General features: G+C 42.2%; 1 protein-coding gene across 1 annotated transcript in view; it reads left to right on the top strand.

Moving 5' to 3' along the window:
• Positions 1-2,845: 2,845 nt before the first annotated feature.
• Positions 2,846-21,659, top strand: part of runx1 (RUNX family transcription factor 1) — a gene marked incomplete at both ends in the record, with an annotated part of 73,030 nt that continues 54,216 nt past the window's right edge. The window contains 3 exons of the mRNA XM_083632678.1: positions 2,846-2,873; positions 13,921-14,102; positions 17,486-17,596. Of these exons, the coding sequence (XP_083488804.1) occupies positions 2,846-2,873; positions 13,921-14,102; positions 17,486-17,596 (321 nt within the window). The remainder of the gene's footprint in view (positions 2,874-13,920; positions 14,103-17,485; positions 17,597-21,659) is intronic.

Below are 21,659 nucleotides of genomic sequence, written 5' to 3'. Positions count from 1 at the left end.
TGTCAATATTTTAATTAATAATTGATTACAAATTAAATAGCTGTGTGATTCAACAAAGTATTCTAATAATAATAATAATAATCACAAAGATCAATGTGTTGCAAATTATTTGGCAGCCCACTTGCAATACTTGTATGGCCTAGTGGGGCCCAGCACAAGTTGGGAGTGGCTAGTTTATAGAGGATAGATAGAAAGATAGAATAAAGTAGAAATAATCAAAAGATCACATATAGGCATTTAGTTAAATCCTGTATTCTAAAAAGAAAGACATCAAAAAGATGACATTGTCTTTGTTAAGTATATCGTACTAAATACGACCCACACCAAATGCCATAAAAAAATCCTGTCAGTTTAATGTTTCCTTGCATATCGGCCAAGGCACACAAATGGCAGAGCACGACTCAAGACCTTTAAATTATTGTTATGGTCTATTCTTTAATGTAGCTTAAGCTGTTCATTTTCACCATTTGGAACAGGTTCACCTGTATGAATCACTGGTACATAGATTGTATTGAAATGAAGTGATTTGGGAGGCTGATGTATGGTGAACTGAAGAGGAGAAAATGTCTTAAGTCATTCTAACATGACACATTTGCCAATGAGGAAGGCATTAGCTACCCATTAAACAAACATTTTTGAATGGAGCTTGGCTTGTGGTCTCCATCAGAGTACTGTGATATTTGAGTGAGCCTGGTTCTGATGCTCCTTTAGTCAGTTGGGGTTGAGGATGGAAAAGTTTGAAGGAGGAAATTATATGAGGACAGGTTTTCATGATTTAGATCACCTACTGCCCCCTATCGTCCATATCTGGTACTGCAACCCTGGTTTGGATGTACTGACTTTAATAAAGCATTCGCCAGCCAAACTGCTGATGAGAACATACAGTATATAACTGGGTGTACATCGGGGAATTTGACATGTCAGTTGTTGATAGGTAGAATATTAAAGACCTAAAAATTGTAGATGAAGTTGCATTATTAAATGTCCAACTTTGAACCAATAAAACAAAAACAAGCAGGATGCTGTTTTCTTCATTGTCTTTCGCTCAAATAATTGAATATTATTAATTATTACTTTATTTTATATTTATTTTGTTTTATTTAAACTTTTGCTTCATTGGATTGAACATTATTTTGACAATGCAAACAGGCCAATTTTTCCATTATTTGTGACTTTTAGACTGTGTCGTTCCTATATCCTTGCCTTATTCACCATCATTTTGAGACAGCCACTGCATGGTTGGGGGGTTTTGGTCACTTTTTTCTCCCTTTCTTCTCTCACTTCCTCTGTGAAAACATCAAGACCACAAACCACTAGACTCTCTCTCTCTCTCTCTCTCTCTCTCTCTCTCTCTCTCTCTCTCCCCCCTCTCAGTTTAGTCCAATAAATTAGCCTTTATTGACATGGAGTGCAGACGACTGGACTGGGTATCATATCAATCAATTTATCAATGGAGCCTAGCTCAAACATGTTTTGGAGGAAGTGAAACACGTTTGGAATTAATGTCTTAGGCTTTATGGCTACGTTTCCTTTTGTCTACACAGTACTTATATTGACATAATAGATAATCATACAAATTAGCAACAGGCTAGTCCAGTTGACCACATATCATTTTGAATCAGGAAGATACGGTCGGTTTCTCTTACTTCTTCAATGCAGGACAGCAGCTCTCTCTCTCTCGCTCTCTCTCTCTCTCTCTCTCTCTCTCTCGCTCTCTCGCTCTCTCTCTCTCTCTCTCTCTCGCTCTCTCTCTCTCTCTGTCTCTCTCTCTCTCTCGCTCTCTCGCTCTCTCTCTCTCGCTCTCTCTCTCTCTCTCTCTCTCTCTCGCTCTCTCTCTCTCTCTCTCTCTCTCTCTCTCTCGCTCTCTCTCTCTCTCTCTCTCTCTCTCTCTCTCTCGCTCTCTCTCTCTCTCTCTCTCTCTCTCTCTCTCGCTCTCTCTCTGTCTCTCCCTCTTGCAAGCCCCGCCTTCCCAGCGGACGGATGTGCCGCTGGTTGGTCAATCCCCCTCCCCGGCCAGCCTCCCCATTGGCTGCGACGTGGTTCCTCATGCAAATGAGATGCAAAACCTTGGGCTGCCGGTAAAAGCCTGGCGCTGTCAGTACGGGACGCCTATTCATCTGTGAGGCAGAGAGACATAGACAAACAGCTAGTAAACACAGAGAGAGAGTGAGAGAGAGAGGGAGAGAGAGAGAGAGAGAGAGAGAGAGCGAGCGAGAGAGAGAGAGAGAGAGAGAGAGAGAGAGAGAGAGAGAGGGTTAAGTGTGCTTCGTATGGACTAGTACTTGGTGGCGATATTTCGGGTGTTATTGCTCGAGTGATGGTATATTCATGGTTTTAACGATATCTGTAAGGATATTTGAAGGATAGTGGAACAATCCATTTTTTCTGCGTAAACTACTAAAAGTAGTGCCTTTTTTGCCATATGTTTCCTTCTTTCGTCAATTTCCTTCCACATTTTTCGGACAGCCATGTGAGGAAGGCTCGCTGGGGAACCATAGGAGGTATCCAGCGATCATTACCCGTCCAGAGTGCCTCTTATCCCGCATGGAAAAGCCGAGGAGCGCTTCTTATTAAAGTGCCGCCGGGGATCCGCTTCTGAGAGCGTCTCTCCAGGCTTTTTACGCGCCCGCCCGACCGCCCGCCCGGACTGTGTGGAGACCCCGCGGTGCGTCCGAGCGAGGAGAACGTTAACGCACATACCTTCCTGGCGCATCTTTGGACTCGTTTGTGCTGGACGGACAGAAGCAGCGAGTGGTCTGACACCCAGAGGAGCGTGCTGTGCGCCCGGGAGATCTGCGTTGATCGAGGAGGACATTGCGTTGCATTGGACGCACCGTGGCGCACAATGGTGTTTCTGTGGGACGCAAAATACGGTACAACCCCTCTCCTTACCATTCAATTCAATGTTCAACATGACTTTATTTTAGACACATAGGCTATAGTAAAGTGGCAGTTCTTAAGCCCAGACATAGATTAAAATATGAACATATTTGTTACAGTCTTAAAGGATGGACCTGTGTCGCTTTATGTAGGCTCAATTATGATTGCCGTTTTTGAATCAATTAGTCAATATAGATGTATACATGAAATTCCTCAATGCAGCATGGAAGGTGAACATATACAAACATGACTTGCACTTGCTCATCTTGGGAGATTCTATACAAGATTCTGCCATTCATTCATTTGACTTCAGTTCAGTTTTATTCACAGTTAAAATGCAAATATAATAATGGACGTAAGGGGACACAGCTGAGAAGCTTGAGATAGGGGCCCAGACACTAAGCAAATAGCATTTAAAATAATGCTGACTACTATTATTATTAGTAGTACTATTAGTAAACACGTTAACAAAGTATGTAACATTTACAACAAGACAAATCAAAGACACATAAGAATAACCTGAGACATTTAAGACTAAAGCCCTAATGGCGGTCCATAAGTCTAAACATTGATTAGCTAAATATGTAAGGGACAAAAATACAAAAACATTTAGACATAATATGACAAGTTTAACAGGCTTTTATTCAGACAGAGGCAGTCATTGTATTCATCTGCATCATGTCGCCTATAAGCATCCAATATAGTGTAGTAGGCTGTGATTTGTTTCATGATTTTGGAAATTTTGTTGTAGTTTTCCCTTAATATATTCTCACGACACCCTCACAGAGAACAAAAAAGTTTGTAAAAAATGATTGAGTACCACAAAGCTGCATTTAACCTAATGTTTTTTATTATTATTATTATTATTATTATTATTATTATTATTATTATTATTATTATTATTATTATTATTATTATTATTATTATTATTATTATTATTATGCCATTCTATCTCTATGGTGGTGATAGGTGATATAGGCAGCTTTTTTGTGGTGGATTGTGAGATAACTTCCCCTTCTACAGTAGGCTACACACACACACACACACACACACACACACACACACACTCTCTCTCTCTCTCTCTCTATCTCTCTCTCTCTCTCTCTCTGTAATGTTGTGTGTAAAGCTACTTGACTTGTGCAGTGATGGTCCTTATAGACCTCAAACAAAAGCTTACACATGACTTGAGGTGATGCATATGATGCAAATATGCACTTTTCTTACAACAGAATCATGGGATAAACATCAGAAAATTGCATTTAGTTCAATAGAATTTAATTCACTTTACAGTTGCCCCATGCAGCACTCAACCCCCTATACATCTTTGCAAATTTTATTGTATCCTGCTCAGATTATAATTATCATGCACTGGCAATGTGCTTATAATGAGGTTACGATGCCTTATAATGCCTATGCTATATAAGTTAGTATAGAAGTATGAGTTTCTCATCGCATTGGCTTCCAATGGACCAAGCATCACCTGAGAGAGAAAATCCTTCCATAATCTGCTATCAAAAATGTCATTTCATAACAAACTGTATTATAGAGTCTTGGCTGTCTTTATACTGGCTTTTGGGTGAGATGAGACAGTGTGTTTTAGATTAGATTTATTGCATGGTGATAAGACAAGTTCATCTGATGGAGATGGAGATGAACGGTGTCGCATAATAAATATAAAATGAATAAATATAAAGCAAAATTATCAAAGAAGTAGGCAAGTATATAAAGAAAATAAGCACAAAATATACCTATACTTTTCAGAATTGTTGGTTGAAACTGGCTCAAACAGCTGCCGGTGTAGCAGAACTGCATGCATGCCACAGCCACAGAGAAGCAAAATAATCATATAATATAATTTCAATGTGGTTTCTCCCTATTGAGATGCCATGAGGATATCCGCTCCAAGAAGTCACATCTTCTTATACAGAGACTCTCAAATATTGTAGTCGTTGGTGATTGAATATTGAAGTGTATAGAGCTGTCTACACTGTAGCGACATAACCGTGGTGCAGAGTGGATTACACTATAGTCATTCTATACATTCTTTAATTGTGATCATTTCTTGTGGATTTAATTACAGTGAAATTAATGCCAATGTACCCCAATCTGACAAGTGCGGGTGGTGAGATGCTGTCAGTCAGCTGCTGAGTGCAGTGTTTAGTGGCTGGGCTGTGGGAGGCTTTCACATAGCACACTCCAACCGCTGGCATGTGGCTTCAATTGTGGGTTGGCTGCCTGACAAACCAACAGGCCCACATACAGACAGACAGACAGACAGACAGACAGACAGACAGACAGGCCTACAGACAGGCCACAGACAGACAGACAGGCAGGCATGGGTTTCTAACCGACGTCTTCACCACATTCTTTTGGTTTTGTTTACTTTCCTCGCAACTTCTGCCCAGGCTTCCTTTCAGCGCGCACTTCGCTGACTAAGCCGGAGGTAACACGGGGGCTCGAACCCGCGACCCGCGTGTTGGTAGCCAGGGAAGCTACCGCTGCACACTTCTCATGATTCCAATTGAGATTAATTGATAATCCTTCAGTTCCTCCTTTTCCTTGTGTTGTCTCCATCTGTGTTGCTCAGCGCTCATCGCTATGCACATGCTCTTCCCAGAGGTGGCGCTCTACTCGGCTCTGCTTCTATTTATTCCAAACACACACCGGAAAGGTAAAACGCATCACTTCCTGTGTGGTGGCAGAGATTTTTGATCACATTACATGAACTGATGCAGGTTGAGTAACTGTTGAGTGACAGCGGAAAGCAAAACAGATCATTCTAAGGAAATGGGTCCGATTATGACTTTAGAGTGGATTGTAAGAAAGGGCTGAAACTCACGCCCGTAAGCATGTTTGGAACAACTTACTAGAGTGTGTATCGTTTCCTGACTACACGGTGGTATGTCAGTCAGTGTGTGTGTGTGTGTGTGTGTGTGTGTGTGTGTGTGTGTGTGTGTGTGTGTGTGTGTGTGACTGTGTGTGTGTGTGTGTGTGTGTGTGTGTGTGTGTGTGTGTGTGTGTGTGTGTGTGTGTGTGTGTGTGTGTGTGTGTGTGTGTGTGTGTGTGTCATGCAGTGTGTTGGGGGGGGGGGGGGGTTGGGTGTCTGGTAATCCTCTCCCTCACCTTTGAGTTTCATCTGTGCTGACAGTGTTGTTTCGACTCCAGTCCAGATATGGGCAAACACTGGTAAAAGTAGTGTTGACAGAAAACGGAATACTTAGGAAAGTACAGACACCTGAAAACCATACTTAAGTACAGTAACAAATTGTTACTGTACCTAAGTAGGGTTTTTGTACTTAGTTCGTTTCCAGCACTGTTCGAGTGCAGGACTCGCGCCCGAGTCCAGGACTCACTTTCATGAGTCATGAAGTTAAGTCATCCTTTATTTATCCCCATGGGGAAATTCATCCTCTCACTTGACCCATCCTCTACTGCAGACCTGGCCATTATACAGCCCGGGGGGCCAGAACTGGCCCTCATGATGCCTCTGTCTGGCCCAGGAGGTCTAAGACAAGCCACACCATTTTACTTAACCCTAGAACACTAACGTCGGGTGATTTTCACCCGGACAATTGAATTCACGTGATTTTCATTGTCTTGCTGCTGTCTGAGGTGGGCGGGTCAAGTCAAGTCAAGTCAAATTTTATTTATATAGCACCTTTCATACACAAAGGCAATTCAAGGTGCTTTACAAAAAAATAATCGAAAAAACAAGCAGCAAAGCAATGCACATATAAAAAAACACATAAAAAACACAGCCGACAGTTTTAGTTAAAATATATACTCAAATTATTATTACATGTACAGTCCATTTGTTGGAAATGTACAGGATTTTTTTTTTTTTAATTACAGGTCGAGAGAGGCAGTAGTTTAGTAGCAGTTAAAAGCAAGAGTAAACATAAAGGTCTTTAGCTTGGATTTAAAAATAGGCAGAGTAGGGGCAGATCTAATGTGTTCAGGGAGTTTGTTCCAGTTATGAGAGGCATAGTGGGAGAACGCGGCTTCACCATGTTTTGATTTGGTCCTCGGGACAATTAGTAGACCAGTGCCTGAAGATCTCAGGGATCTGGATGGTTCATAGTGTAGAAGCATTTCAGAGATGTAGTGTGGGCCTGACCCGTTGAGAGATTTGTAAACTATTAGCAGAATTTTAAAGTCTATTCTAAGATTTACTGGCAGCCAATGCAGGGATTTGAGAACTGGTGTAATGTGTTCAGCTTTCTTGGTTCTTGTTAGAACTCTAGCAGCCGCATTCTGAATGAGCTGTAGTTGTTTAATAGCTTTTTTGGGAAGACCATTGAAAAGACTGTTGCAGTAGTCTAGCCTGCTAGAAATGAAAGCATGAATTAGTTTTTCAAGATCTTGTTTGGACATATAGCCTCTAATCCTTGCTATGTTTTTTAGATGATAGAAGGCAGATTTTCTTATAAGCTTGATGTGGGAGTTGAAATTTAGATCAGAGTCAATAATAATGCCAAGATTTTTTACCTGGTCCTTTGGCTTCAAAGATAGGGATTCGAGGTGAGCAGTAACTTTGAGCCTATCTTCTTTTTTGCCGAAGACAATTATCTCTGTTTTGTCTTTATTAAGTTGGAGAAAATTCTGGCACATCCAATCATTAATTTGCGCAAGGCACTGACACAGTGTCTCTATGGGGGCATAGTCATCCGATGAGAGGGCTATGTAGAGTTGGGTGTCATCTGCATAGCTATGATAAGCTATTTTGTTTTTTTGCATAATTAGGCCCAGAGAGAGCAAAGGTTAAACAGGACAGGACCTAAAATTGATCCTTGGGGTACCCCACATGTCATTTTGGTTTGGTCAGATGTGTAGTTGCCAATGGAGACAAAGTAGTTCCTGTCTTGCAGATAAGATCTGAACCACTCTAGGACCGTGCCGGAAAGCCCGACCCAGTTTTCCAGTCTGTCCAATAGAATTTCGTGGTCAACCGTATCAAAGGCAGCGCTGAGGTCTAGTAACACTAAGATTGAGATTTTACCTGAATCAGTGTTCATTCGGATGTCATTTATAACTCTGATAAGCGCAGTTTCGGTGCTATGATGGGGTCGGAAGCCTGATTGGAAAGGATCTAGGAGGTCATTGGAGGATAGAAAGGTATTGAGTTGTTGGTAGACAGTTTTTTCGAGTATTTTGCTAATAAAGGGAAGATTTGATATTGGTCTGTAATTGCTGATTATAGAGGGGTCGAGGCTACGCTTCTTTAGCAAGGGCTTAACAACTGCAGTTTTTAGAGATTTTGGAAAAATGCCTGTAAGAAGAGAGGTATTAATTATCTTCAGTATGTCGGTCGCCAGGCAACTGTAGACATTTTTTAGAAAGCTTGTTCGCAGGGTGTCTAGGCAACACGATGAGGATTTAAGGCCTCGTATCGTTTCTTCTAGTTTCTTGTGGTCAATGACATTGAACTGAGTCATGTTAATTAAGCACCTATTCTGTGGGTGCGGCGGAGCCACATTTGTTCTTGATGTGGAAATAGTTAGTCTGATATTTATAATTTTATCCCTAAAGAAGGTCGCAAATTCGTTGCATTTGACATTGGATAGAAGATCAGGGGCAATTTGTGGGGGGGGGTTTGTCAGCCTGTCAACAGTGGCAAAAAGAGTGCGAGCGTCATTGGTGTTTTTGCTGATAATGTCGGAGAAGAAGAATTTTCTGGAATTTTTTAGTTCCTGGTTGTAGGAGTGAAGACTATTTTTATAGATGTCATAATCGATGTGAAGTTTAGTTTTCCGCCATTTGCGCTTGGCTTTCCTACAATCTCTTTTTTTGTTATTTACAGAGGGAGCGTTTCTCCATGGTGCTTTTTTCTTACCGGAGATTAGTTTAGATCTAATGGGAGCTACAGCATCAATAGCCTTTAGGGTTTTAGAATTGAAGTTATCTAGGAGATCATTGACAGAGGCTGAGGAGAGGGAAGGGGCCAGCAAGAAAGCCTCCATGAACCGTGTGCTAGTGCTCTCGTTGATGTGACGCTTTTTGATGGTTTTTGACCGAGTAAGAGCGATAGGGGTGATCTTGAGTTCAAGAAAGATACAGAGATGGTCGGACAGAGCAACATCACTAGCTGAAAGAAACGATGACTCAAAGCCCTTGGTGATGAATAAATCTAGGGTATGGCCTCGATTGTGAGTGGGACCAGAGACCAGGGTCCTTAGGTACCTTCAGGATGCTCACTGACGTCATTGAATGTAGGTTTGTTTCCCTGCTCCCATTCATGGTTTTTTCTACCGGCTACGTGTTCGGGTGATTTTCACCCGACGTTAGTGATAGAGGGTAAAATATCTTCAGGTTAGTTACAATGGTATTGTGGTGACTTTTTTTTTTTTTTCACCACACAAGTCCCATGAATGGGTGGACCGAAGGAGAAGTTGGGAGCTCCTGTTTTTTTGGGTTTATTTTTATTTTTATAACGATTACCTCATTTTTCCCGAATTTGACATATTTTTTATAGTGTCCCCCATAATAAACTTTTTTGTGTTTTTTGTGATATTTCACATTTAAAAACAAAAGAAGAGTACCTCAATTTGCCATGTATTGTTGTACTTTAAGATATTTTGATGAGAAGTATGTTTTATGGGGTATATTGCATCGGGTGAAATACACCCGACGTTAGTGATGGTGTGACTTTAAATCACGTTAGTGTTCTAGGGTTAAGAAGCTGGAAAAATCTAATGAAATGACGTAAATTGGCTTGTTTGGAGTGATTTTCTATATAACTGATGCTGAATAATAAGAATAGTTTTCTATAATTGAATCGAGTGTTAAAATTAGAGGTTAACGGCATGACAAAAAAAAATTGCCCCCCCAGCAACAATCTGGGTTTCTCATGTGGCCCCCCAGGAAAAATAATTGCCCACACCTGCTCTACTAGGAACCTTCCTAGAACTAGGAGCAGTGGGCAGCCGCAGTGCAGCGCCCGGGGACCAACCCCAGTTCTTTTTGCCAGTACCTTGGTCAGGGGCACTGACAGGAGTCTTAACCCTAACATACATGTCTTTGATGGTGGGAGGAAACCGGAGCACCCGGAGAAAACCCACATGGACACGGGGAGAACATGCAAACTCCACACAGAAAGGACCTGGGACGGGCCGAGGTTTGAACCCGGGACCTTCTTGCTGTGAGGCAACAGTGCTAACCACTGATCCACCGTGCCGTGACTCGACTTGGACTTGAGCATGCATGCATTCAGACTCGCAGGTTAGGCGACGAGGACTCAGACTTGTTAATTGATAAAGACTTTTTTTCTTCTTTTTTTTGTAATAGGCCCTAATAATTTGGCATAAGATATTGCTAGCTATATGACATTATTCACTTTGGTGGGAGGACGGGCACGTCTGTTCCACCTACATGTGGGTTCACGCTCATGTTCAGTAACACCGGACTCACACTCAGGTAATGGGGACTCGTCTTCTTTGTTGACTGGGACTCGAACACTATAGAGGGACTCGAGACTCGAGATATAGTGACTTGACGTCAACACTGCATGCCAATATGCCTAATTAGCTTTTTTTTGTTCCGTTGATTTCATCATTTGAAAGTTTCCAATCATATCCCTCTTTCAGAATGTGAACAGCGTTATTAGCATGACAAAGCCTACTTGTGTTGCCAAAGCATTTGTGAGTCAAAGCAATTTATACAAACCAACTTTAACGGAGTGAATCGGAAACAGTGAATCAAAACCTTTTAGGGATTACAGGAGGTTCTTCCCAGCATTTCTCTGCTTGACTGGCCAATATTCATTTCTGATACACTTACAAATTGGCCCACTAATAAACAAAATCTACATGAATATCAGCCACATACGGCTGGAATCGTCTACTCTAATCTAATATAATTTTGTATCTTTTCTGTGGGTTGATGATGCCACCAAACATGTCGGGGGGGATATTTAAAGGTCCTATATGATGGTAAAGGAGTTGGATAGTCTATATAAAAACATGGTCAAAGTATCAAAACACCAACTAAATCCACACAATCCATTTTAGAAAAGCCTCTAAACGATAGAGAGGTCCTCTGACAGGTTGTTAAGCTTATTAGTATGTCCGTTAATTTTGACTAATAATGTTAACGTCGTTTGAGCATAAATAGCCTACTATAACCTAATGTAGCTCATAAACTGTAGGCACGGAGAATTGCTCATTGGGATTTGTGCGTAATTGTGCAGCCCTTTGAATGTGCACCAGCCATGGCCATAGAATATCATTATATTCTTATTGCCCGTTATTAAGCACTGCAGATCAGTTGATCTGCCACTTAACGAGGAGTCTATTTAACGAGCGGCTGTCATTTATTCGTCCGATCGACTTTATGGATCACAGAGGCAGGCCCGCTCCAACCCATTACGCAGAGTACGCAGACTGCGTAGGGCATCACGTGACTGAGGGCACCAAATTTTTTTTTTTTTTTTTTTTTTTTTTTTTTTTTTTTTTGGTGCCCTCAGTCAGGCCACTCACTGAACAGCAGGCCAGGCGCCGCCTACTGGTTTACTAGTGGTTTTATTACTTTATTCAGGGTGCATCTCATTGTAAAATTGGACTCGGCCCAAATTGGGCTTCAAACGGCCCAAATTGGGCTTCAAGCGGCCCAAATCTGGCTTCAACTGGCCCAAATCTGGCTTCAACTGGCCCAAATCTGGCTTCAACTGGCCCAAATCGGGCTTCAGACGGTCCAAATCTGGCTTCAAACAGCCCAAATCTGGCTTCAAACGGCCCAAATTGGGCTTCAAACAGCCCAAATTTTTCGCCGCCGCCCTTCGGACGCCGGCACGCACGTCGGCCTGTATCGGCCTGGCCTGCTTGGTATCTAATGCCCGGCCTGAATTATGATCCCAGTCCGCCCCTGCTTGCATGTACAGTTTAACAATCACTTGTTTGCTGACATGTACAGTAATTCTAACAATTGTTTGTTTCCCACATGTAATGAAATGTGAGATACACTAGTATCGTTCATAATTAATGATTTTGCAGTCTTTCGTTTGACAGTTATTGAAAGTTTTACGGGCGGGGGGGGGGGCACCACAGAACAATTACGCTTAGGGCACCCAAATGGCCAGGATCAGCCCTGCACAGAGGTATCGCATCAGGTCTCAAAAAAGAGCTCACAACACATTGGCAACATGCCAAGGGCTTTCCTTCTCAGATGTAGGCTACAGCTAACACGAGGCTAATAATATACAGCTAACACAAGGGTAATCCTATTCTTACCTTTGGCTCCATCAGTTTAAAAAGTAAAGCAAATATTCCCATGTTGTGAAGTAGGCCTAATTAAGTCCGTCCTGAAAGCGGCTTGGATGCGCGCATGTCACCCAGCTGCAGGTCGGCTTTTAATAATGTCATCGTCATCGGTTGTCAATATAGAGCCGCTTGGTTTCAGAAAATAATTTCTGTGGTGATATCTCATGTCTCGCTCGTCTCTTGTCACAGGCACGGTAGGCCCGGTGACGAGAGAGGTGCGCACGCACAGCTGCATTCAGAGTTATGGATTCATTAGGTTAAATGTACAGGAACATGTGTTTTCCCATAAGGCAGGGGTTCCCAAACTTTTCTGACCAAGTACCACTATGCACCAAACCAAATGTCTCAGGGACCACTTCCAGTGCGTATATCCCCCCCCCCCCCCCCCACCACCCAAAATAAAATTTGCTGATTTAACCATGCAATAACAGCAGAAAGGCTAAATAACAATATAAGCTGGTTCAAAATGGACACACACGGACACTCACTCTCACACACACACACACACACACACACACACACACACACACACACACACACACACACACCTGTCAACATTAGGCTGTGAAACATAGGACCCCTTTGAAAAAAAAAATTCCCTCGCCAAAATTTTGCCTAACTTTGGAGTGTTATTTAGCTACATTCCTGACAAGCTAGCATGACATGGTTGGTACAAATCGATTCCTTAAGTCTTCTAGTTTCATATGATCCCAGAAACCTCACTCTGGCTTTAAAACTGAGCCTGCTGCAGCCTCTGAAAGTAAATGTTCAAAATTGTGATGTTTCCCAAATATCGCGATATTTCCGAAAATCGGCCCAATCCCGCAACTGCTCAGGGTTAATGTGTATGTAAAAACTGTTGTCTGTAAAAAAAAAAAAAAAATGCAATTATCTGGCGGACCACCAGGCGGAGGTCTGCGGACCACAGTTTGGGAACCAATGCCCTAAGAGAACGCAACAGGAGAGACTGCAGTAACAGCGTCTCCCATTCCTTGGATTTCAATCCTGTATTGAATACTGTATCTGCTTTGGTTAAGTTAGGTTAAGTTTTTGGTTAACTTGTTTCTGATAGTAAACGTCAATATGGTTTCCCCTCATTCCTCCTGTTATTTTTTATGAATGAGCTGCTTCCCAGCTCGCAGGGCTCACCCCTTTTAGACAGAGGTTGATCCGGGGCTGACACTGCCTCTGCTGGTTGATCCGGGCGCTGACACTGCCTATGCTGGTTGATCTGGGGCTGACACTGCCTCTGCTGGTTGATCTGGGCCTCTGCTGGTTGATCTGGGCGCTGACACTGCCTCTACTGGTTGATCTGGGCCTCTGCTGGTTGATCTGGGCGCTGACACTGCCTCTGCTGGTTGATCTGGGCCTCTGCTGGTTGATCTGGGCCTCTGCTGGTTGATCTGGGCGCTGACACTGCCTCTGCTGGTTGATCTGGGGCTGACACTGCCTCTGCTGGTTGATCTGGGCGCTGACACTGCCTCTGCTGGTTGATCTGGGCGCTGACACTGCCTCTGCTGGCGGAATGAAAGGTGTAACAAAATGACACGCCATTCTGTCCTTGTAGGCTACAGGAGGCGAGGCGTAAGTACGGCGGAACGGTGGTGGCTTACAGGCTGTGTAAAAGGGGCTAAGGTGTCAAAATGGATTGAGAGTGTTTTGGGAGAGGACGCCCCACACACACACACACACACACACACACACACACAGCATACTTAAGTGTGGGACCTTTACGGAGGTGTAAAAGGGAAATATATCTCACGTGATCTCATCCATCTTCACGCAGACCCAGCCCCCGGTCGCCGGTTCACTCCCCCCTCCACCACCCTCTCTTCGGGGGGGAAGATGACTGAGGCCTTGCCCCTCGGCGCCCAGGAGGCTGGAAGTGGAGCCGCCCTGGTGGGCAAACTGCGCATGGCGGACCGCGGCATGGCGGACCGCGGCATGGTGGACCGCGGCATGGTGGAGGTAAGATAGAATGAACTTTAACGATATATTAACGAACAAACGTTAATATCTCAAAAACTATACATCACATCGCTTATATTTTGACATTCTGAGTGACAGCAGAAGTAGCTGAAGAGGTTGATGTATATGCATGTCGTGTTAATGTTGTGTGAACTGTCGCAGTTTTTAAAATGTAAACAGAGTCAGCTGGCTAGAGTCAGACACTCAAGCCTCCCAAAGCTCACGCTCCATAGGGTTCCATTGCCGTTGCCACCCAGTGACGCGTTTTGTTTACCAAAATGCTGCTCGGCTGAGCCCTCGTATAGGTAGGTAGGACAATGTTGAAGATCTAAAATTGTAGAATTTCTACATCCATTTGAAAGCAAATGTTTAATTTTAAAATGTTACACAAATAAAACAAAACACTTAAACGATTATGTTTAGGCAACTAAAACAATTTGGTTAACGTTAAGGTTAAGGTTAAGGGTAGAGTTATGGTTTGGGTGGACTGTATAAATATATGCATAGCTACCGCAATGTCACCCATTGTTTTTTGCACTCGTGTTTTGAAGCCTCGAGGTTGGCATTTTCACCATCGCCATCTTGGTTATTTGGAGCCAGAAGTGACGTGAATTTGGACGAGAAGAGTCACAGCGCCGCCTGCTGTTGGTCCGTGATCTGCGAGCTGCGCCATCACTGGACAGGCGACCTGTCAATCACCCCCCAAAACATAGTCTGCTTTATCGTCTATTATTTGACGCTAAATGGGACCATAATTTACTAAATGAACATCATGGCATCATGAAGAAGACTTGAGGCAAGACAAGGCAAAGTTTATTTGTATAGCACATTTAAAACAACCGCAGTTGACCAAAGTGCTTAACATGTAAACAAAGGAAGCACTTGAAACTAGCGATTGAGACCATAAACTCATTAGGAAAGTGTGTACTGTGGTCATAAATCCAAGTGAGAAGTAGGGTCATTTTCCCATTCACTTCCATGTAATGGACTTCATTTTGAACCTGCCTTCAATTTATTTATTTATTTATTTATTCATTCATTCATTCATTTATTCATTTATTTAACCATGATTTAACCAGATAAAAACAATTGAGATACAAAATATGTTTTACAATTGTGACTTGGCCAACAAAGCAGCAAAGTTGCATGTCGAGTTATACACGTTGGTAACATGTAAAAAACAACACACAAAACAAGTAATACAACACAAATAGTGCAAGGATCAACACTGTGACATTGGAAGTAGTATGTAACATACAAAAGGAACACAGTAGTATGAAACATACTAAAGGAGTACAGTAGTATGAAACATACTAAAGGAGTACAGTAGTATGAAACATACTAAAGGAGTACAGTAGTATGAAACATACTAAAGGAGTACAGTAGTATGAAACATACTAAAGGAGTACAGTAGTATGTAACATACTAAAGGAGTACAGTAGTATGTAACATACTAAAGGAGTACAGTAGTATGAAACATACTAAAGGAGTACAGTAGTATGAAACATACTAAAGGAGTACAGTAGTATGAAACATACTAAAGGAGTACAGTAGTATGTAACATACTAAAGGAGTACAGTAGTATGAAACATACTAAAGGAGTACAGTAGTATGAAACATACTAAAGGAGTACAGTAGTATGTAACATACTAAAGGAGTACAGTAGTATGTAACATACTAAAGGAGTACAGTAGTATGAAACATACTAAAGGAGTACAGTAGTATGAAACATACTAAAGGAGTACAGTAGTATGAAACATACTAAAGGAGTACAGTAGTATGTAACATACTAAAGGAGTACAGTAGTATGAAACATACTAAAGGAGTACAGTAGTATGAAACATACTAAAGGAGTACAGTAGTATGAAACATACTAAAGGAGTACAGTAGTATGAAACATACTAAAGGAGTACAGTAGTATGTAACATACTAAAGGAGTACAGTAGTATGAAACATACTAAAGGAGTACAGTAGTATGAAACATACTAAAGGAGTACAGTAGTATGTAACATACTAAAGGAGTACAGTAGTATGAAACATACTAAAGGAGTACAGTAGTATGAAACATACTAAAGACTAAAATCTCAAACATAGCCTACTGCAACTTGAAGGTTGCAGAAGGCATGACTCAATGGGAAAATGAGCACCGTAAATACCATTTAAAACGGACACACTGCAACAATCACAATTACGAGGTGAAAGACTGACATGCCTCAAAGACATGTCAGAACAACACAAAGAGAGCAAAGCTAAAAGAACTTGACACTGTCAAGTTCTTTTAGCTTTCTTTTAGCTTTTAGCTTTTCTTTCATTACTGTCAAGTTGACAGTAATGAAAGAATGCACGTTTAAGTTACTTTGGCATTGGCTTCACAAACGAAGCGAGGAGCTAGCCCACTGGTTACGGTTAAAAACGAAACATGTCGGGGGTCGAACCAGCTCTCTTGCGAGGACACTGCGCTATCTACCCATCCCACCACGTCATTAAGTTAACGACCGCTAGAGGTCACTGTGAGGCGACCTCTAGTGGTCACAGTACTGCTCCAAACAGACGTTACCTTCTAACAATTTTAAACCCGTTTTTGTGAAGCTACGTCTTTGGGATGTGGACCAGACCAACGTTACTGTGTCACTTTATTCTGGCTTGGACCAGCTGCAGATTTCGTTGTGCGCTGGCTTTTTCGTTCAGAAGATGTTTTAGAATCCCATCCTCAAACGTGGTAATGTTTGCGTGTAGATGGTCCGATATCCTATTCTTGGTTCCACAGTTGAATCAAAGTCTCTCAGAATGTCCACTCTCGCTTGTCGCTAGTAGTTAGCATCTCCACGCTAACCGCTAGTAGCTTAGATAGTACGTAAGCCACTCAGATGTCATAGCGCTAATCTCTCAATGTCCACACACACGGCCAGTACATGGCCTGTTGGCTGGCGACAGCTCCACAGCTCCAAACCATCCCCGGCGGTGTCTTGTCAACAGCAGACTGCTTTAGCTCATAGCAGCGCGCCATCTTGTCTTTCAACATCGGGCTGCGGTGTGACCCGGAAGCTAAATAGAGAGACCTCAACCTTCACCCCGGATGTGGTTATGTAGCCTATCAGCCTTTCCCTGCAGCTCTCCACGCCCGGGCCCCACCGAGTAAACAGTCTGGACACCTAAATCTATAACATCCTAGATGTGCACGTATTTATCACTATACAGCAAAATCCTAATAAATACTCAAAATAAGAGGGAAACGATGATATTCTAAATATGAAGAAAATCCTTTTAGGACGTCATGACTATGATCTTCTGCCTGAAGGTGACACCATAACAGCTGGGTAGGAAGATAGGAAGGTAGGAAGGTGGGTGGATTAAGCTCATATCTTTCTTGCTTGTTCTTGCAGGTGATCTCAGAACATCCAGGAGAGCTGGTGAGGACAGACAGCCCCAACTTCCTCTGCTCTGTGCTGCCCACACACTGGAGGTGTAACAAGACCCTCCCTATTGCCTTTAAGGTGCGTGTGTGTGTGTGTGTGTGTGTGTGTGTGTGTGTGTGTGTGTGTGTGTGTGTGTGTGTGTGTGTGTGTGTGTGTGTGTGTGTGTGTGTGTGTGTGTGTGTGGGCGTGGCCGTGGACATGGGGGATAGGGGGGGGGGGGGTGGACAAGTGTGTCATAATCAATGTTGTGTGCTGTCATGTCAGGCTAATTACTGCTTATTGATAGTAAGTAAGGATGTTATATTGTAGGCTACATTAATTATGATATTAAAGGGATGGTTGTGATTCTTTGATGACGGCTTGTATGAGCTTGTATGAGGTAGGCCAGGGGTTCCCAAGCTTTTTTGTGCCAAGGACCGGTAGGTAGCCTACATGGAAAAAAATGTCGCGGACCGGTTGTCAATTTAAATGCTTTTATTTACATATATATTTACTCACCAGGTGGCGACAAAGGGTAAATAACAGCCTTTTGTGTTGTACTGTATGTAGCCTACGGTATTTATGTTTTTGTTTCAACTACAAACATAACAATAAACATCAACTTGAAACAATGTTTCAACTACCACACACAGCCTATAATATTATAGCCTATGTTTATTTATTTATTTATTTTTATTATTTTTTTGGACCGGGCTCGCGGCCCGTTACCAAATGCGTTGCAGCCCGGTACCGGTCCACAGCCCAGTGGTTGGGGACCATTGAGGTAGGCTACTTGCCGACTGTACTACATTCAGTAGAATGCAGCTAATAGCGCAGTCCCAGTTTAGAGAAATGGAGACTGCCCGCGTCAGGCAAGAGCTGTGTGCTGAGTGTGAACAGGGTCATGAGTAAAAATTTAACAAAATAAAAGAAAATGAAAAAAAATGGTTGGTAAAAAAAACTAAATTGCCTCCATACTCTTCACCTGGCATAATACAAGTCTCCACAAGACCTGAGATGCCAAGTTGACTTGAAAAGACATAATTTACAATACGCCCTGTTTTTTCTGAAATCTGGACTGGAGCCACATTGCTAAAAGAAGTAGAATAAAGTGAGCACCACCTGTTGGAGCACCTGTGAATATTTCTGCTAAAAACAGGGTGTAAATGATGTCTTTTCAAGTCAACTTGGCATCTCAGGGCTGGTGAAGACTTTGATTATGGCAGGTGAGCAGTGTGGAAGAATTTCATGTTTTTGCTCGTGATCCATGTTCACACTCAGTAGACATCCTGATGCAGCCGGTTTCTCTCCATTTCTCCAAACTGGGACCACGCTGGCTGCATTCTTCTGAACCACTTCTGTCAGCAAAAAACGTGATTTTCAGAAAACGCTTCGAAAGTCATAAAGGTGGTCCTCATTTGTGAAGATGATCTTGCTGAAAACAAACTTTGCTGTTTCATAAACTTTTGTTAACCACAGACCTTATTTCATGCATTTAACCGAAATCCCCATGCAAAAATCCCATTGACTTTTACACTACAAAAATACATCATCCCTGCAGTACTCAATCTACTGTATATAAAGCTTTACTAGATCATGTTTCCATTGGTCTTGTTGGTCTTGGTCATTTCTCCATGTAGAGATGATGGTTGCATTGTCTTGTTGGTCTTGGTAATTTTCTCTATGTAGAGATGATGGTTGACATTGTCTTGTTGGTCTTGGTAATTTTCTCTATGTAGAGATGATGGTTGACATTGTGTTGTTGGTTGGTCCATCTTGGTAATTTCTCCATGTCCAGATGATGGTTGACATTGTCTTGTTGGTTGGTCCATCTTGGTCATTTCTCCATGTCCAGATGATGGTTGACATTGTCTTGTTGGTTGGTCCATCTTGGTCATTTCTCCATGTCCAGATGATGGTTGACATTGTCTTGTTGGTTGGTCCATCTTGGTCATTTCTCCATGTCCAGATGATGGTTGACATTGTCTTGTTGGTTGGTCCATCTTGGTAATTTTCTCTATGTAGAGATGATGGTTGACATTGTCTTGTTGGTTGGTCCATCTTGGTCATTTCTCCATGTAGAGATGATGGTTGACATTGTCTTGTTGGTTGGTCCATCTTGGTCATTTCTCCATGTCCAGATGATGGTTGACATTGTCTTGTTGGTTGGTCCATCTTGGTCATTTCTCCATGTCCAGATGATGGTTGACATTGTCTTGTTGGTTGGTCCATCTTGGTAATTTTCTCTATGTAGAGATGATGGTTGACATTGTCTTGTTGGTTGGTCCATCTTGGTCATTTCTCCATGTAGAGATGATGGTTGACATTGTGTTGTTGGTTGGTCCATCTTGGTCATTTCTCCATGTAGAGATGATGGTTGACATTGTCTTGTTGGTTGGTCCATCTTGGTAATTTTCTCTATGTAGAGATGATGGTTGACATTGTGTTGTTGGTTGGTCCATCTTGGTCATTTCTCCATGTCCAGATGATGGTTGACATTGTGTTGTTGGTTGGTCCATCTTGGTCATTTCTCCATGTAGAGATGATGGTTGACATTGTCTTGTTGGTTAGTCCATCTTGGTAATTTTCTCCATGTAGAGATGATGGTTGACATTGTGTTGTTGGTTGGTCCATCTTGGTCATTTCTCTATGTAGAGATGATGGTTGACATTGTGTTGTTGGTTGGTCCATCTTGGTAATTTTCTCTATGTAGAGATGATGGTTGACATTGTGTTGTTGGTTGGTCCATCTTGGTCATTTCTCCATGTAGAGATGATGGTTGACATTGTCTTGTTGGTTGGTCCATCTTGGTAATTTTCTCTATGTAGAGATGATGGTTGACATTGTCTTGTTGGTTGGTCCATCTTGGTAATTTCTCCATGTCCAGATGATGGTTGACATTGTGTTGTTGGTTGGTCCATCTTGGTCATTTCTCCATGTAGAGATGATGGTTGACATTGTCTTGTTGGTTGGTCCATCTTGGTAATTTTCTCTATGTAGAGATGATGGTTGACATTGTGTTGTTGGTTGGTCCATCTTGGTCATTTTCTCTATGTAGAGATGATGGTTGACATTGTGTTGTTGGTTGGTCCATCTTGGTCATTTCTCCATGTCCAGATGATGGTTGACATTGTGTTGTTGGTTGGTCCATCTTGGTCATTTCTCTATGTAGAGATGATGGTTGACATTGTGTTGTTGGTTGGTCCATCTTGGTAATTTTCTCTATGTAGAGATGATGGTTGACATTGTGTTGTTGGTTGGTCCATCTTGGTAATTTTCTCTATGTAGAGATGATGGTTGACATTGTGTTGTTGGTTGGTCCATCTTGGTCATTTCTCCATGTCCAGATGATGGTTGACATTGTCTTGTTGGTTGGTCCATCTTGGTAATTTCTCCATGTCCAGATGATGGTTGACATTGTGTTGTTGGTTGGTCCATCTTGGTCATTTCTCCATGTAGAGATGATGGTTGACATTGTCTTGTTGGTTGGTCCATCTTGGTCATTTCTCCATGTAGAGATGATGGTTGACATTGTCTTGTTGGTTGGTCCATCTTGGTAATTTCTCCATGTCCAGATGATGGTTGACATTGTGTTGTTGGTTGGTCCATCTTGGTAATTTCTCCATGTAGAGATGATGGTTGACATTGTCTTGTTGGTTGGTCCATCTTGGTCATTTCTCCATGTAGAGATGATGGTTGACATTGTCTTGTTGGTTGGTCCATCTTGGTAATTTTCTCTATGTAGAGATGATGGTTGACATTGTGTTGTTGGTTGGTCCATCTTGGTCATTTCTCCATGTCCAGATGATGGTTGACATTGTGTTGTTGGTTGGTCCATCTTGGTCATTTCTCCATGTAGAGATGATGGTTGACATTGTCTTGTTGGTTGGTCCATCTTGGTAATTTTCTCTATGTAGAGATGATGGTTGACATTGTGTTGTTGGTTGGTCCATCTTGGTAATTTTCTCTATGTAGAGATGATGGTTGACATTGTGTTGTTGGTTGGTCCATCTTGGTCATTTCTCCATGTAGAGATGATGGTTGCATTGTCTTGTTGGTTGGTCCATCTTGGTCATTTCTCCATGTAGAGATGATGGTTGCATTGTCTTGTTGGTTGGTCCATCTTGGTCATTTCTCCATGTAGAGATGATGGTTGACATTG

This window comes from Poromitra crassiceps (assembly GCF_964638095.1).
Source record: "Poromitra crassiceps genome assembly, chromosome: 3".
Classification (NCBI taxonomy): domain Eukaryota; kingdom Metazoa; phylum Chordata; class Actinopteri; order Beryciformes; family Melamphaidae; genus Poromitra; species Poromitra crassiceps.
This window is presented reverse-complemented; position numbering and strand designations above follow the sequence as displayed.